The 17325-nt window shown below is 40.2% G+C and overlaps 1 protein-coding gene across 2 annotated transcripts in view; it reads right to left on the minus strand.

Moving 5' to 3' along the window:
* Positions 1–17325, minus strand: part of opcml (opioid binding protein/cell adhesion molecule-like) — a 484925-nt gene that overhangs the window by 293683 nt on the left and 173917 nt on the right. The window contains exon 2 of one of the 2 annotated variants that reach the window (XM_072446891.1): positions 6816–6891. In XM_072446891.1, coding sequence (XP_072302992.1) covers positions 6816–6891 — 76 coding nt within the window. Of the gene's footprint in view, positions 1–6815; positions 7086–17325 lie in introns of those variants that run through there. The other variant, XM_072446890.1, reaches the window with a different exon arrangement.

Below are 17325 nucleotides of genomic sequence, written 5' to 3' on the forward strand. Positions count from 1 at the left end.
AGAGACGAGAGATGCGCTGCGATCCGTCGCGCTAATAAACAAACGCACGTGTAGCAGCGGAGCTGTAGCGTGCTCACGCATGAGGTTTGATGGCAGGCGGCCTCTCGGAAAGAACAGGAGGGTGGGGGGTGAGTGTGGTGAGTGTGCGCAGTTAAAAATAAAAGGACCAACAGTCTCTAATATTTCAAATCGGGGGAAAATCCTCAATTCAACCTTTAACCTCTTCAAAAAGACATTCAACACAAGCTTGAACTCATCAATGATTTGCCTATGGTAAATGTATGTTGATTTTGTATGTGATTACACTGCATTTTGATAATGAAAGAAAACATTTAAAAAAAGCTTTTGCATCTGTTTTCTGACCATGTATTTTGTTCTTATTCACAAGAGAGCTGCAGGGATAGCTCTATCACTAAAGATACTGAGCTCTGCTTTAAAGACCAACTGCCAAACAAATGCATGCAGAGAGTTTCAAAAGAGAGTAATACAATAGCTGAATTCTGCTTATTTCGCCTGAAAATCAGCAGAACCAGCGTTATTCTCCTCCACCGAGCTCAAAGCCTACGAAACACATTGGTCAACTGTACTTTCACACAGCAGACACTGGCCGAACAGCACATTTACCAAACGCACAATGATATCAGAACAAAACTAACATATGAAACATACATTTATAAAACCAGTGGTAAGCAGTTAAATAGACATTAAAATATCTGCACTTACAATGAGAGGATTAAGTAAACTGTATCCCCACTCGGAAAGCTCACGTCTTTTTGAAGATCTATAAACTCTAAACACACATGGCATATACGCTGTTGTCATCAGTTTTTACTCCCACAACAGTCAGTAAATCAAGACTGGCACTGCAAATAACTCTTGACTTCCACAGAAGAGTACCTCCATGAGTACAGCTTTTGAGACACTGCTCTATTTAAGGCGAGACACTGCACACACAGGTGAAAAATGAAAAAAAATCTTACATTTAAAGATAACACTTTTTTAACATGAATTTGGGACATTTAAATAAGAAAAATGGACAGAACCATGGTTTAAAGTTATCTGAATGAAAATTGGTCTGAATTTTTTTAGTTAAAACTTGGATAAATCTGGCTTAGAATTAGATAAACAAATCCTTTTCGTACATTCCATAAAAATCTAGTGAAGTCCATGATTGTAAAGTTTGGTGCTTCTTTGAGGGCTGATCTTTATGCCTCTGTGGGAGAAAAATGCATTTTGATCAAACTGGAGTGGATTCAGTTAAATAATAAAACATATTTCGGAGCAGATTGGACAGTGGAGTTGTTGTTTCCACATAGAACAAACTGACCCTGAATTTTGCCTGTAGTGTCTTGCCTTAAAGGCGTAATGAACAATTTTTCGTCGATGCTAACACATGCGTTTGTTTATTAGCGCGACGGATCGCATTGCATCTCTCGTCACCGTTAATTTCCATCTCTTCTGAGATAGCTCGAACTGTCTTTCTCTGTCTTAATTTTGTCCTATACACTAAGGGAACTATATTATGATAGATCCATGCGCTTAGACACAGGGAAACGTGTTGCTCTCCTGGGGACGAGCCGCACGCGGCTGCAGGTGAGCGGTAGGTGCATCCTACGATTGATACGTGGCAGGACTAATCGGCAGTCCACGCCACGAGGAAATGAGACTCAGATTTGGGCCAAAAAATCGTCCATTTCCCCGTTAAGCGTTATTTTTGTTCCCTTAATATAATCTAGGGTCACCACTGCAACCATCGCCCCCTGGTGGTCTGGAACTTCTGATCTTTCCATGCCTTCTTCTTCCTGGTGTCCGTCATCCTCTGCTGTCCGTTTCCCACTAAAACACTCACAGGTCAAAATCGAGTACAACAAGCCCCTCGCTGTCAGACTAATGGGTCGCTTGGCGTTTCATCCCCACCTGCCCCTGTACTTGCACCGGCTCGCTGTCAAACGCACGGACAGGGGTGAGGGTTAGCTTTCCACACCTGCTGCCAAGGAAACAAGAGGAGAATGAGGATTTCCTACGGTACACTGCAGATGTGAAACGCGAGGTACAACGCTTGGATTCGCAGTGGAATTTTAACTTGTTTTTATTTATATTGTCTGTTGGTCTAGCTTTTGTCCATGGAGATTTTTATTTTTTACATGAAAAGCTGATCATTTAAAGCTCCGTTGGGTGACTTTTGAGCCACGGAAATGAAACTTCTCTTTTTTGTTAGGGCTGCATGATTTTTGGAAAGAAAACCTAAGTGTGACGTACTTGAAGTATTGTGATTCCAAGTAGATACGCAATATATGTTTTAAAAGTAGGATTCTATTCAGAGTGCACGTTGTAAAAACATTTAACATTTGAGACAAGATTGTACGATTTATTTTTAAATCCAAACTACAGGTTCAACAAGATTATTAGTTTTTTCTATAAGAAGGGACATTTTTGGAAACATTTCTATTTTAACAATCAAATTTTAAAAAAGTAAAAATTGAGTTATCATATTGATAACTAAATTTTTTTACTCAAAGTTTTGATTTGATTGGATTTTATATTTTGCAACCCTAGTTTTTTATTGCACATAAAAGACACTGAGACCGGGCTTGCATCTCCACAAACCTGACTCTTACATGGCCTGGAGGAGCCTCGTCTAGCTTGTTGCCATGGAAATGTTGTTCCTTTGGCTCCTTGTGGCATAAAACATATCTATCTCATGGAGAATGTATAGTATAAGTATACGGTTGACGTGTCGTTTCCAGAAAGTTACAGCAGTGTTGCTTGAAGTGAAACATTTCTTACTCCTCTGCCTTATTTATTTATTCATTTATGTATTTATTTATTTATATTATTATTTTTATTATTTTTATTTAATCAAAAAAATGCCTTACTTTTTTACAATTCCTTTTATAATGCCTTATTTATGTATTCATTTATTTATTTATGTATTTATTTATTTATTTATATTATTATTATTTTTATTATCTTTATTTAATCAAAAAATGCCTTACTTTTTTATAATTCTGAAATGTATCCCTGCACCAAAGAGCTCCGTGAGGACCTGCTGCCGGCTCAAATTTGACTAACTAAAACTGCTAACACATTATTTGCAGCGCACATTGCTATGTGGCGTGTGGAGGAGGGAATGGAGGGGGATGAGGGGGATGAGGGTTGGTGGATTGGGCCTGGAGGGCTTCCTGACAGGCACAGCGAGAGAGAGAGTTCAGTTTACCCCAGAAGTGAGCAGTAGATACGGAGCGGAGACATGGAGGAACAGCAGAGGGAATAGCCAGGAAACAACTGGTCGAGGCGCTGAATTGGATTTGTGTCTTGTGAGCGTGCCGAGATCAAATTGTATCAGGGCAAGTTTGTAAAGCTACTGTTACTGTGGAAATGTACTTTTTACCATCCAAATTTACAACTACAGCAGATATTGAATTGTTTTCATTATCTGTGAGATACGATCCTTTTTCCTTTTATACTTTGACGTGGTAGAAAAACATATACTTTAACGTGCAGTATTGTGCAGTTTGGGCAATAACAGAAATAAAGCAATATGATTAAGAAAATATTGGTTATGGGATATTTCTGTGTTTTAGATGTACAATTTTCTAAAATGTAGCTAATATCGCTACGTTTTAAGCTATGCAAAATGTGAGAATATAATAAAAGAAAGGGTATAGAATGATATTTCTTCTCTTTTGTGATTAATTTGACAAACGCATAGTACTTCAACCTCAACTAAAACATTTAAAGACATGTTTTAACACATTTCTGATGGATTGACATCATATTGTCTGACTATGGTTAGTTTGATCATCATTTCCCTTTTACTACACAATCGGACCTACAATCTTTGCTCTTCTTTCTTCTTCATGTACACATAACATTTTCAAAAGCAGGAATATTGAATCATCTGTTTGTTTTATAAAGAGCTTTTTGTGAATTGAAATGCGTGTCGAGGGGCCCCTGGATACCCTCTACTCGTTGCATCTCGAACCTTCTCTGCATATGTCAAACCCTGAGAATTGATGCTTTATCCGCGCTATCATTTCCACAGTGCAAAGATAAGCACAGATAACCATTTGACTCAGCGTGACAAAAGAGCTAGAGGCATATTTCAATGGATTTCCAGCTTGACACTTTTTCTTTCTTTTTCTGAACGGAGATAAATGTCAGTGTTAATGAATCTTTGAGGCATGCTTAACTACTCGGACTAATCAGCGGAGGCCAGAAGTCATTTGTAAAGCCACGGAATGAAGACGGCATTAGCTCATGAGCCTCAAGTTCTTCTCGCTGTGACAGAAAGGTACTGTGTGTTTTCGTGTAGGTTTTTTTGTATGGCATGAAATGAAATATATCTGTGAAAATATATATGAAATGAAGAAAAAAAAACATCAAAATTTAAATTAGGTCTAGAACTGCATCAGGATTTACCCAAGACTAAACACGGATGAGCATCAACATGACAAGCATTTCGAAAAAGCATTGCACTGTCCTGTTTTTTTTGTCTTTACATTTTATTTTAGCAATGTCACTTTTGTCCTGAGGGCTGTTACTCCCCTGCTGAGCTCCTTTTGAGCCATACAGAGACTTTTGCTTGAGTTATTCCATTATTATTGCATTTTAACTGCCTAATGTACTTTAAATTGTCCCTCGTGGATACATAACGTTATAATTCTTGACGATGAATGAAATATGTGATAAAAATGTCAAAATAAACAAGAACGAAAGACAGTGAAGCATAACATAACAGAATTAACTCATAAAACCCTTTAGACACACATTTAGACAATTAAACACTTAAACAGCCACGGACAATGTCTGCCCCACTTCTCAGACGCTTCACATTCACTACACTCCCTTTCTCGAACACCTTCTCACGCGCAGAATTCTCCATCGTCTATTCTTTCCACGTTTTCTTACACGTGTCGGGGCATTGGGCTCCTTCCACATCTTAAACTAATTGGGTGCATGTCAATAGTGCAGTACGTGTCAGCCTGAACACAGAAAAGGTTCCCCAGCGGACACAGCCTGGGTGACCTGGGTAAGTCACATGGTAACCAGCCCAGCAATAGAGCACGTTATAAGATAAGATAAGATAATCCTTTATTGTCCACACAAATTTTGGTGTTACAACGCAGTAGATACAGGGGTAAAGGACATATAACTTATAGGAAGTTTGAAAAAAATACTCTTAATAGGAGAACTCTTTAAACAAAACAAAAAACTCTTATTAACAAAACTCCTCTCATATCTTAATAGGGAATGGAGGAAAAAAATCAAATCAAATAAAAAGATAAAGATAAAAATAGCTAGCATAAGACTAAATAATACTAATGGTAAGTAAACACTCTTATTTACATCAGTTATATGCACATGAATATGGCCTTAATTGCTAGTGATTGCTTGTGACAGTAATTGCACATGTTATCATTGTACCTATAGCATGATTAACATATTTATAGTGACGTCTAGATGGGAGTCAAAACACCTCGAGTTCAAAGACAGTGTTCAGGTGACCTTTGAAAACTTTTCCACCTGGCATATGCATAATTGTGTTAATAATCAACATAACTGCTTCTCGCATTACGTATTGTATGTCCTCAATGCATGTTTTGTTCGTTCTGTTCACCATGCATCTTTCCATTTCCCTCCACTTCAGTCTTTTGCAAGTCGTTTCTCCCAAATGAACCACTGCCATGCATTGACAGCCTAAGGTATGTGCAACCTTGGAGATGAGGCAAAAACAAGCTTGATTTATAGCTAACATCTCCTTTCATAACATAAAACCCGCTATTTCCACCCCACCGCCTCTCCTACCGTCATCATCTGATAAACCTGTGTAATATGTGGAGGCATTAGGAAGGGGGTGGTCTGTCTATCAAGCGCCCAATCAGATGTTTTCAATGCAACACACACCTACACACAAATAGTTATAAAACACAAGGATATCACAGCGAGGGTGAGAAAGGAGATAAGGAAGCCATTACATGCAGCCAGCAGCACCTACTGTACAGTCTATGCAGGGAAATTAGGATTACAGTGAAGCAGAATCTGGCAACCCAGTTTCAAGATATGAAGATGAAGATATTGTGTTGGATTTATTTATTCATTTGTGGTGTTCATGTCCTCAAATATCATCTGAATTACTGATGAGACTGGTTAAATTCGGATTTGTGTCAAGGTAAATTATGATAAAAAACAAAAAACATCCATAGCTGGTCTTTTTTACTCTATTCAAACCAAAAATGTAATTATTTCAGAAGATTGCTAACTTATATATCCACAGGAATAAGTCGTTGTGTTGCCACTTAAAAGTTTCTCTCCCTCAAACACTGCAATATGAACAAAAAATGTCAATAACGCACGTATTTGCCAAAAGTACCTCACAATCTGGAGTCTACACGGGACTGGGCTGCCTTTGAACCCACTGTGACTCTGAAATACGACTTTTTATTCTTTTTTTTTTTTTTTTTTTACCAAGCACAAAAAAACAGCAGCTCTAAATATTCCAGACATGATTGCATTTGTATCGCACGCTCCGATCAATACGCAGCGAATTCACAGCAGCAGCATCAGCGTGCATCCCCAACAAGACATTAACCAAGACGCGGATCAATATCATTCAAGGGCAATGAGTTTTTGCTTTGCACCTCCAACTTATAACAGTGCAATCAAACAGGGCTGAGGGACGGGCATGTAGGTTAGGATGACCTTTAGTAACTCCGCTGCACTCGAATGGCTTCAGAAATAAAAAAAAAAACCGGAAGAAAAAAAAAAAAAAAAAAGGAGATAAATGGGGGGTAAAAAGGGAGAAGTGGACTTACTTCAACACGGCGCTGTCCCCTTGTCTCACGGTGATGTTGTCCTTCAAAACAGAGTCCCCACTTCTTGCCGGAACTCCTGCAGGTACAAGGAACAACAATTTAAGTCCGAGCACCACGAGGCATTTCCCAGGCGCAGCCAAATAGCCACTAAATCCCATCTTTGTTTTTTCTTTTTTTCTTTTTTCTTTTTGCTTGCTCCGATCGTCAATGCGCAACTTCCAGCGTAGAAACTTGTGCAAAGGGTTTATAACACTGACAATAATGATAACAATAATCCGTGTCTATTCCACTCCGGAGATGAGACGCGCGCTCAAAAGCCTCCCCCACGTAAACAAGCTGCGGGGATGAAATGCGAGCGGAGCCGCTGGGTTAAAAGTGTCCTTTCCGCTCGCCGCGCGTTCTAGGAGGGAGGAAAACAGAAGGAGGCAAAGGGAGGAGGAGGAGGAGGGAGAGAAAGAGAGCGAGAGAGAGCAGGACGTGGGATGCGCGCACGCAGTCTTCTCCGCCGCTCCGAGAACTGTAATCAAATGGATGCTCGCGCTGAGCTGCACCAGGACTGGCGCACACGCACGCACGCACAAACGCACGCACGCACGCACACGCACACACGTGTCTCTCTGCCTCCTCCGTGCGCACGCGTGTGGCTCCGAGCGTGCGTGAAGCTCTTCCCCTCCTCTCCTCCTTTTTCTGCTCGTTTTGGTGTTTGCTTCACGCAGTTGGGTAGAGGCGCACACACACGCGCGCACCGATTGGTCACAGTGCGGGTTTTTTTTTGTTCAAGGGGCTCTAATATTCTGTAATATTCTCTACTATTCTCTACTATTCTCTACTATTCTCCACGCGCGGTGTTGGTCTAAATGCGTCCCTTGCGTGGTTGTGCCAGGTTGCATCTCCGGACTGTGGAGGACCATATGGTGCAGGTTGACGCGCGCGCGCGGGAGCGGACCGTGCGGGGAGTGGATGCGCCGCGCGGGACTGGGGGTCGTTCTGTGGAGTTATGTCAGGACGGGTGTGTGGGGATGTGCACTGATGAACTGCACTGTGCACAAGTAGGGACAAAGATGCTCGGTGTAATTGTTTTGTTTTTTATTTTATTGAAGGAAAGTGGCTTTTTTCAGGTTTTACAGGTGTTGGAAGAAAGGGAGAAAGAGAGAAAGGAAGTCCAAAGAAGATAGTATATGTTTTGATGAAGGGAAGTTGTGTTGATAGCTTCTATAAAGTGTCTAAAACATCTTTATTAACCAGAACATAATTATAATTTCCTCATAAGATAGCAGCTTCTCAGACAGGAGAAAGTATTGTTAGAAGCTGCTGTAAAAGTGTGTCAAGGTGATATTATTTCTTACCTTTTGTCTGATATTGATAAAACAACTAAGCGATGTTACTCATGAATACAACATGGATATTCTTAATCTAACTTGGGGGTTGCTGGAAGAAAAAGGTTGGAAACCACTGAATTAAGGAAAAACTCATATTGTTTTGGCCAGTCTGCCCACTCATAAAAGCCTTTACCTGTTAACAACCACATTGTCCAATCTACACCAAAATATAGTGTTTTATTTCATTTAATCAACTTGCATCCATAGATTTATATGGGAGATTGCAAATGCAAACATTACAATCTTGGACCTAACCAAACCTACTCTTGATTGTAGGTATCTAATTCCAAGCCTGAATTATTAAAGCTTTAACACACAGACAAATTGGCAATTTTCAAATTTATACACCAATTTTCAAAAATATCTTTTTACACAAATACTAAATAAGAAATCCTCTCTTCAATAATGTCCACACATTTATTTCAAGGGATTTACACCTGGCTTTACCACATTTTTAGATTAGTATTTTTTTTTGCCATTTTTACACATACATTGCCTTATTTATGAATGTTAATATTACATCAGGAAAAACTATAAACATAGAATGTCCCTTAAGCTCATGCAAGTCAAGACACAACCAAGAGTTTTGTCAAAGAGAAACCAAATCATTCATTTGAGGTTCATGTCTGGAAGCACTATCCATAAGCTGGGGTCATTCTGCTTAGGCACAGCATGCTCTTCTGAGGCGTAAAATTGTGCACGTTTTCACCTTCCACACAGGAGTTTGGAGCTGATCCAAAGAGCAGTGAAGGTGAAACATGGAGGATTCTGGATCACAGCCAAACCATGAAGATAGTAATTAAACAGTGCTCTGACAGACAGGCCTTTATCTGCATGTACACACTTTACTACAACCAGGTCAAGTGCTAGACAGGCAGATTGGACATTGTTTTAATAATAGCACCCATAGTATCCATGGGTTTCAGTCACGTGACTTAATTGTTGTGGCCGCCATTTTGAATAGGGTTTGCTGTTGGATGGATTGAAAAGGAAAATGGTTCATTTTTCAAGAAGACAGAAGTTATGGGCTTTTGATCCTTATCTACAGCTATGACAACTTGACACAACAAACCTTTGCAGACATATATTTTATCCAAGCTTCCTCATCCACAGGCCCTCAAAGCCTTCAAGAGCACAGACTTTATGTCTGATCCTAAAATAGCATATAAATATAAAATAAAATAGAAAATTAGGCTAATAAAAACTGCTAGTAGGATCATGTTTATTAGCATAGTATACCCACATAACAATGCGAGAACTAGCAATAGCCAGCTGCCAACTTCCTGAAACAAACAGCTCAGACTCAGTCTGGAGTAACTTCTGTAAGTCCACTGGTCCCTCCTGACCACAGTATGCCATTTCTGGCCACAAACAGGGTTTTACTACATACGGTACTATTATTTTCTGGACTGATAAAAATTAAATAAAAAAAAAACTTCAAATGGAATAAAAACATCTGTTTTTAGTCCCTCAGTCATTCAGGTAGATTCCATAGCAAGAATATTGAATACTGTCAAATGGACAAATGTTTTTAGAGTGAACACTTTTGGCCACTCATCACTCTCACAAGTAGCTTCTTCAGTTCGTCTGACAGGAATCTGCTTCGAAGTCACTGCATTAATGATCCGTCTCATGGGAGGTTTCAGCAGAACTGAAGGAGCTGCTTATAAATACATTACAGTACATGCACAGTAAAATGTAATTATTCGTTTAAAACAAGCCCATCTCAGGTAACTTTTTTAAATGTATCTGCAGGAAGCTGGCAGAACCATAATGATCCATCCATCACTTTTGTTGTTGTTTACTTCGATACATCTTACAGTCAATTTGTCTCTCACTACAGCTCCCACAATGCCGCCGCTACAGTACTGGACCAAAACAAACATATGATGTAACCGTATAGAAAACATCAGCATGTTGACTTCAGGGTACAGGAGTCACTGGCATGTAATCTACAATAAGATAGTCACTGAAACCAGAAAATATTGTACACAGTTGCATCACATTTCACAACATTGCATGGAACTTTGTAATAGTGAGATTAATGTGTGTAAACAAATATGAAATCACTTACAATGGGGCAAGTGGGGGATTTGGAACGGGGGGAAGAGGGGCAGCATTGAGGAATTCGAGGAAAATGAGGACTTAATCACTTTATAATAGCGTGTAAAATGTAATGTTGTAATTTGGACAAACTCTAATGGTTTATGTGCTTGCAAATTTGTATCTGATGATGGTGAAGGACAGCCGATAAAACAGCTTTGAGGAAATGAAAAGTCTATGAAGGTGAAGTTAAAGGTCAACGCTTTTCGTCTACTGTAAAAAGAGATATCTAAGGCTGAATAGGGACAGATATGCATGATGCGTGTAGCTAATTCACAGCACTTGTCCGAAGAAAGGCCTTTCACACACAAAAATTAAGGACAGAGAGATGAGGACACAACGTGATGACATGGAGAAGAAAAGAGAACGTGAGTACAGTGCTGCTGCTGCTGCTGCTGCTGCTGCTGGCACATCCAAGATTTAGCTTCTTTTTTGAAGATACTACATTTTGTTACAGATTTTAAATGGGCAGGGAGCATATTCCATAGATTAGAGCTCTCTCACAGGCTGTTTGGATGAAGCATATTTTGTGAAAAGGCACTTTACAGTCTCCAGATGAGGCTGCTCTGGTTGATCTGCCACAGTTCTGTAGTTTACAAATGCAGCTGCTCAAAAGCTTCGGAGCCAAACCATTAACACATTAAAAAACAATGTAAGAATACTAAAGCTAATATAGTTTTAGAATGATAAAACATTGTGCTGCAGTAAAATGTTACAGTGGTGGAATTGAATATGTTTTTGGTCACACAGCTTTAGAACTTGTTAGTAAAGGCGTTCGATTGGCTTTAGCGTAGTCTGACTACTGTGTGACCAGATAGTGCAGCCAAAGGACGGACGGGAGAAGATCATAGAATTGAAAAAACATATGTGCACATGTTTGGAACTAACAGTTTTACACACTTTTTTTAACACATTGAAATTCAATCGTTCCTAAGTATTTCTTCCCCATTAATTTGAACCTGAAGGAGGGAAACAAGGGCTTTTTTGATGGAAAAACGAATGCACTTTTCTTAGTGTCAAGTGGACTTTGTGTCAAGTTTTCAGTGACCATACCGTTTTTACCAGAGACATGAACAACTGTGTCATCAGCATACGTTTGCAAACTGACTCCTGGACAGATATCCTGGAGATTACTGATATATGTAGACTAAAGAGAATAGGGCCAAGGACAGTTCCCTGAAGAATTCCTATTTGCGTTTTACAAAAGGATGATTTGCAGTCACTGTATTGATGACGACACATTGTTCTCAGCTCTGTAAGTATGACTGAAACCACGACACTGAGCAGATTATGGTTAAGCCTTTGTAAAATCAAGGAACACTGCACCAAATATATTGCCTTTGTCGATTGTTTAACCTGTTCTAATGTTAGACCTGTAGCTCTTTCTGTTGAATGAATGTGTCTAAAACCAAACTGAAGAGGATGTAGACCATTTTTTTCAGATAATCTACTGGTAATAATTGTTCTTTTACCATTTTTTCTAAAACTTTGCACGACAGGTAGAAGGCTAATTGGCCGATAATTACATAATTACAGACCTCTTCAGTGCTCCCTGTTTTATAATTTGTTTTGTCAAGTGCTTTTTTCCCCCATGTGTCAGTAAACTGACCAGTTCTGATAGAATTGTTGATGACACCAGGATATGATTGTGCTTATTTAGAAAAGCAACATCTAGTTTGTAGATATCCTTTGCAGTTGAGTTGTTCAGGTAAGTTAATTATAGCCTTTAAAATCGTGTCTCTTTCATCTCAAACTGAGCCTGATCATTTGATTTAGCTGTTTCTGAGTCTGTTTTGATTGGTGTAAACTGCGATGCTAATTCTTCAACAGATGAAATTAAACCATTTTAGAAAATTCTCAATACAGATTTTATGCCATACTGTGGAATATTATTGCCAACATTTCCATGGAAACAAGCAGGAGGAGGCTCCTCAGGCCAAAGAAGAGTCAGGTTCTGTGGAGCTCCCAGCATGCTCACAATGAGACATGTTTTTCAGTGTAATTGAAACAACCAAAGTGAAAGAAAAGTGCTTTTATTCGTCTATCTTTTAACAAAAAAGTTGCGTACTGGAAAGTAATGGAATATTTTGAGATGCAGATCACTATGACGTGTTTTGAACATCTTAAATCGCAATATTGATCCAAACCTAAAACTGCTGAACATTGTAAATAAAGATAAATACGTCATAAGGCGCTGGTACAGCTGGCAGCCCGGTGTAAACGCTCTCTCTTCTTTCTCATACTTATTGTGCTTTATCTCCTATATTTTGTAAATATAGTTAGTATATTTTTTCTATTTTACTGTACGATAGGGACACGCGCTGGAATAGTTTTTTAATTCAACTGTTTTTGACTTCTTTCGGCTGGATTTGAGCGTTTTTCGTTGTGTTGTTGTGTTGTTGTGACGTGAGCTAGCTCCGAGCGAGCCCACCAGCTTCTCCCCGCACCCTCCGGCCGCGCTTAAGTACGGCGTGTCGTCGGTACACGTTTATGTACACGTTTATATGAAAGAGGAACTCCACGAACGATCGGGACACGCACTGGAATCGCTTTAAATTAACTTGTTTTGACTTTATTCGGCTGGATTGAGTGTTTTCGTCGTGTCGTTGCGATGTGTCTTGGCTCTGAGTCCCCCGGCTCCGGCCCCGCCCCCCGGCACCAGCCCCGCCCCCCGGCTCCGGCCCCACCCCCCGGCTCCGGCTCCGGCCCCGCCCCCCGGCTCCGGCCCCGCCCCCCGGCCGGTGCCGTACCGCGTTTCCACAAAGGAGGAACTCATGAAACTGCAGAGAACAGTCGTCTTACCCGGAGATCGTCACGTTATCCCGTCGCAATACTGACCTAACCTAATACTGATGTGCAATTCTGTCATATGTGCAATTGCTGTTGGAATTCATGTGCAATTCATGTGTAATTACTGTCAAATTCATGTGCAATCTATGTGCTGTCGTGACACATATTCATGTGCAATTACTGTCGGGATCACATGCAATGGTATTTATTTATTTATTTGTCTATGGGAGTTTTTATTTATTTATTTATAGGAGATCTTCTACTGAAAGTGTTTTTCAGACTTCCTATAAGTGATCTGTTCTTCTGTATCTACCTCTGTATCTTCCTGCGTTGCACCAATGAAATTTCCCCATGTGGGACAATAAAGGAATATCTTATCTTATCTTATCTTAAATGGTGCTGAGAAGACCTGGACTGACGGAGCAATGGCCTCTTGTTCACAGGAGAATAAAGATGACTTAATATGCATGAATCAAACTTCAAGTGGTTTAATGACGATGACAAACTAATTATAGTATGGTTATAAGCTACATTTTGCATAATAGGTCTGCTTTAATGCAGCGCTATGTAACATTATGCTCCAGAAAAGTTACATAGTGCCCCTTTGAAACTTTAAATATTTTGAAGTCAAGCCATTTAATTGATCAGTTGAAATTGTTGTCCCCGTTTTGTAAATTCCAATCGAATCTTTAAATTGAAGCATTGGAATGGAGAGCATGTGTATTGGGAGTCCGTTAATTATGTATTCAAGCGGTGACTTAAGGTGACGTATTTGGGAGGCCTGGTTCAAAACGGGGCCCCACAAGGTACAAGCTGAGTGAGAGTAAACAAGGAAGGCTTCAGAAAGAGAGAGTGTTTGGGAATGCACAATGTCTATTAGCATGAAAAAGAGCCAGGCTGAGGAGCAGTGAGACAGGTGACGTAAGACCCGACTATGGATCGAGGCTATTGGAAAAGAAGTACGCAAAAATGGATTTGTTGTTGGACTCTAAACGGATGGGATGGCATTTTGAAGAAGTAAAAGTTCAGTTTGTTTCCTCCTGAAGAATATGGTAAAAGAACAAGGTATGTTTGGAAGTGGTTGAAGGGAGGAGACATCATACCTTTACAGTAAATTATAGTTTGTCATTTAAGCCTCTCAGTTGAGAGACTGAGAGTTTAGTAAAGTAAATAAAACGGGCTTGGTCACCTTTTCAGGGTGGGTTATTTCCCCGTTCAATCCTACAAAAACGAAGCAATGACAAGTTAAGCTTAAATATATGAAAAGGAATGGCACCCGGCATCTTATAGTACGTTTATGTTTGCATAAGCGCCGTTTGAGTTTGTGGGTCGTTTTTCCCACATGGACCGTGCAGCAGATTAACTATATGAGTAGAAGCAATGACACTTCTTCTGGTGAAAGGGTCACATACTGTAAACTTGATATTGCCTTCGAGAGATAATTAAAAGTATAACAACTTCTAAGATGTCACACTTCACGGTGATTGGTTGTAGTGTGATGCAGGCTGATTATTAGAGTAAGTGGGGAAAACACTCTCTCCATCATATGCCAGTGTTGTACTAAGAAGAAAAGCAGTGAATTGCACTATAATGATTTCTTCTATTTATATTATTACAATCGACTTCACAAATTCATGCATTATTCTTTCACTCAGAGCCACAGCTTCCTCTGACTACTATTGCACTCTTGTGCAAACAAACTCACATTAGTGAGTGGGCGAGGTGTCTTTGCCAGAAACATGGCAGAATATGGCCTGGGAGCTTGAGGGTTCTGTGCAATATCTTTGCTGTTCCTGCACTGCATTCCTCCAGTTTGGGGGTCACTGTCCCGAGTGCTACGATGACCACAGGCACCATTTTCGCCTTCACCTTCGATGCTTTCTCCAGCTCTTCTCTGAGCCCTTGATATTTCTCCAGTTCCTCATGTTACTTTTTCCTGATGTTGCCTAATCGGTATTGCCACGTCAACCAAACTAGCTTTTCCTCTGCTGTTTATCCACCACCACAATGTCTGGTTGGTTCGCCATTACCATTCTGTCAGTCTGCATCTGGAAGTCGCACAGGATCTTGGCTCGGTTATTCTATAACACATTTGGAGGTGTTTCCCACTTTGCCTTGGGGTTTCCAGTCCATACTCTGCACAGATGTCCCGGTCCACTTTGACAGCCATCTGGTTATGGCGCTCCATGTATGTTGTCCCTGCCAGCATCTTGCACTCTGCAGTTATGTGTGGGATTGTAACAGGGCCCCCTTTGCACAGCCTACACCTTGGGTCTTGTCTGGTGTGGTAGATCTGGGCCTCTATTGATCTGGTGTTCAGGGCCTGCTCCTGTGCTGCCATGATCAGGGCCTCTGTCCTTCAGAACGGCTCTTTCAAGCCATTGGTAGGATTTCGTGATAACAGCCCCTTCAGTTATGTTCCGATGGTACATCCCATGTAGGGGCTTGTCCTCCATTATGGTCCCTCCAGCACCTCATCATCCTCTGTTCCCCAGTGTCTGAGACATTCACTGAGCACGTCATCTGTAGGAGCCTTGTCCTTGATGTACTTATGGATCCTTGAGTTTTCGTCCTGGATAGTGGCTCTCACGTTCACTAGTCCCCGGCCTCCTTCCTTACGCCTAGTGTACAAAAAATACATTCAACCAGTATTAATTTTAGTTCCCACATCTGTATTATATGATTGGCCTGTAGAATGTTGTGATGTCATCTGTAACCCAGCAATAAGCGAGGCACAAAACTATGGTTCTAAATGATCGATGACTAATGAGCTCCTTTCCTTCACATGCATCACTGAAATAAATGCATCTGATTGCACAATACTCTTCGGAGTGGTGACCAGACTCGACTTGGAGAATTGCAGTTACATCCATAAGTATATCTTGGCGGTAACAGGAGCCTTGGCCAGGAGGCGCTTTCAGGTTGGGCTCTGCTACCTTCAAGATGTTAACACTATTGTAAAGAGGCTGTACTTGGTCCCTGGAGGCTGGAGTGGGATGGGGAAAGTACATATGTGGTGATAGTGGTTGAGCCAATAACTGATAACTGTGGCATTCAAAAGCACCACCTGTGGGAGATGTTTGCAGTCATGCCTCAAATACAGGCAAAGAAAGATGTGAGCGGTTCACAGGAGACACTTGTAATCCAACAAGTGAATCTGTGAGAATGAATCCATGATTCGTTTAATGTATTTTCAATGTCAAAATAAATTCACAAACAAATTACAATTAACTTGGGTTGATGTTCTGTTTTTTTAATTTGTTGCCAAAAGTGAAAAAGGAAATACTAAAACACAGCCTCAGAGCATGTTTCTTTATTTCACTTTACGGAGATCTTGCTTTAACCCCTGGGGAATAGAGTGCATTTCTGAGGGTTTGTTCCAAGTCTGCCTGGACTAAAGACAGGTCCAGAACCTGGAGGCTAAGCACAGAATATGCAGCACATATTGACTCAACGATTCCAGAAAATACTTGGGCATGTACCCATGTTATGTTTTTCCGTGCACTAGTTTTGAAGTTTATGAGTTAAGATTCTGGCAAATCACATAATGCACCACATCACGCCCTCAGTTGTCTTCACTCCACCCCATATTTTGGTATGGTCACACCTCCTGTTTAGAGTTCCACGCACTGTGCTCTCCGCAGTTGTGCCAACATTAGATGTCAATGAATTGAAAACGCTCCAATTAGTGCTAAAATAGGGGGCGAAATACAGCCTAATTTGATCTTGATCAAAGACTTTGGAGGAAGACATTTCAGAAAACATGTTATGGCATTAAAAAGCAGTCTTGTCATAGGTTAATTATAGGATTTTTTTTTTAAATCAAGACGTTTCGACTTAATACTAAAGTTATTTTCAATCTGAAGGAGCTGGCCTGAGAAGCTTCTCACTCAGCTCACTTTATACTGCTCTGAGCTACAGTATCACTAACCTCAGGGAGGAGTATTACCCTGATACCTTGTCTTTGTTTACTTGTTAGACTTTCTTTAATGAAGCATTTATTTATTCATTTCTTTTTTACATTGAAGACATATATAAAAACAAGACTCTGAGCGGAGGTGATAGCTGCTGCAAATAAATAAGACTAGCAAGTAGGCTAAGTCTAGCATCATCATTCACATTTATTTTTTACACATAGATAATTCCAAATCACAGCTTGCTATGATCCAAGTTTACTCAGAATGTATTTGATAATAATGAAAAGCTCAAGCACACTTCACGCCTTTGCTAATCCGGCA

The sequence above is a fragment of the Eucyclogobius newberryi genome, unplaced genomic scaffold (assembly GCF_026437365.1).
Source record: "Eucyclogobius newberryi isolate DKJ021-1_F unplaced genomic scaffold, fEucNew1.0.hap1 SCAF_15, whole genome shotgun sequence".
In the NCBI taxonomy this organism is placed as follows: domain Eukaryota; kingdom Metazoa; phylum Chordata; class Actinopteri; order Gobiiformes; family Gobiidae; genus Eucyclogobius; species Eucyclogobius newberryi.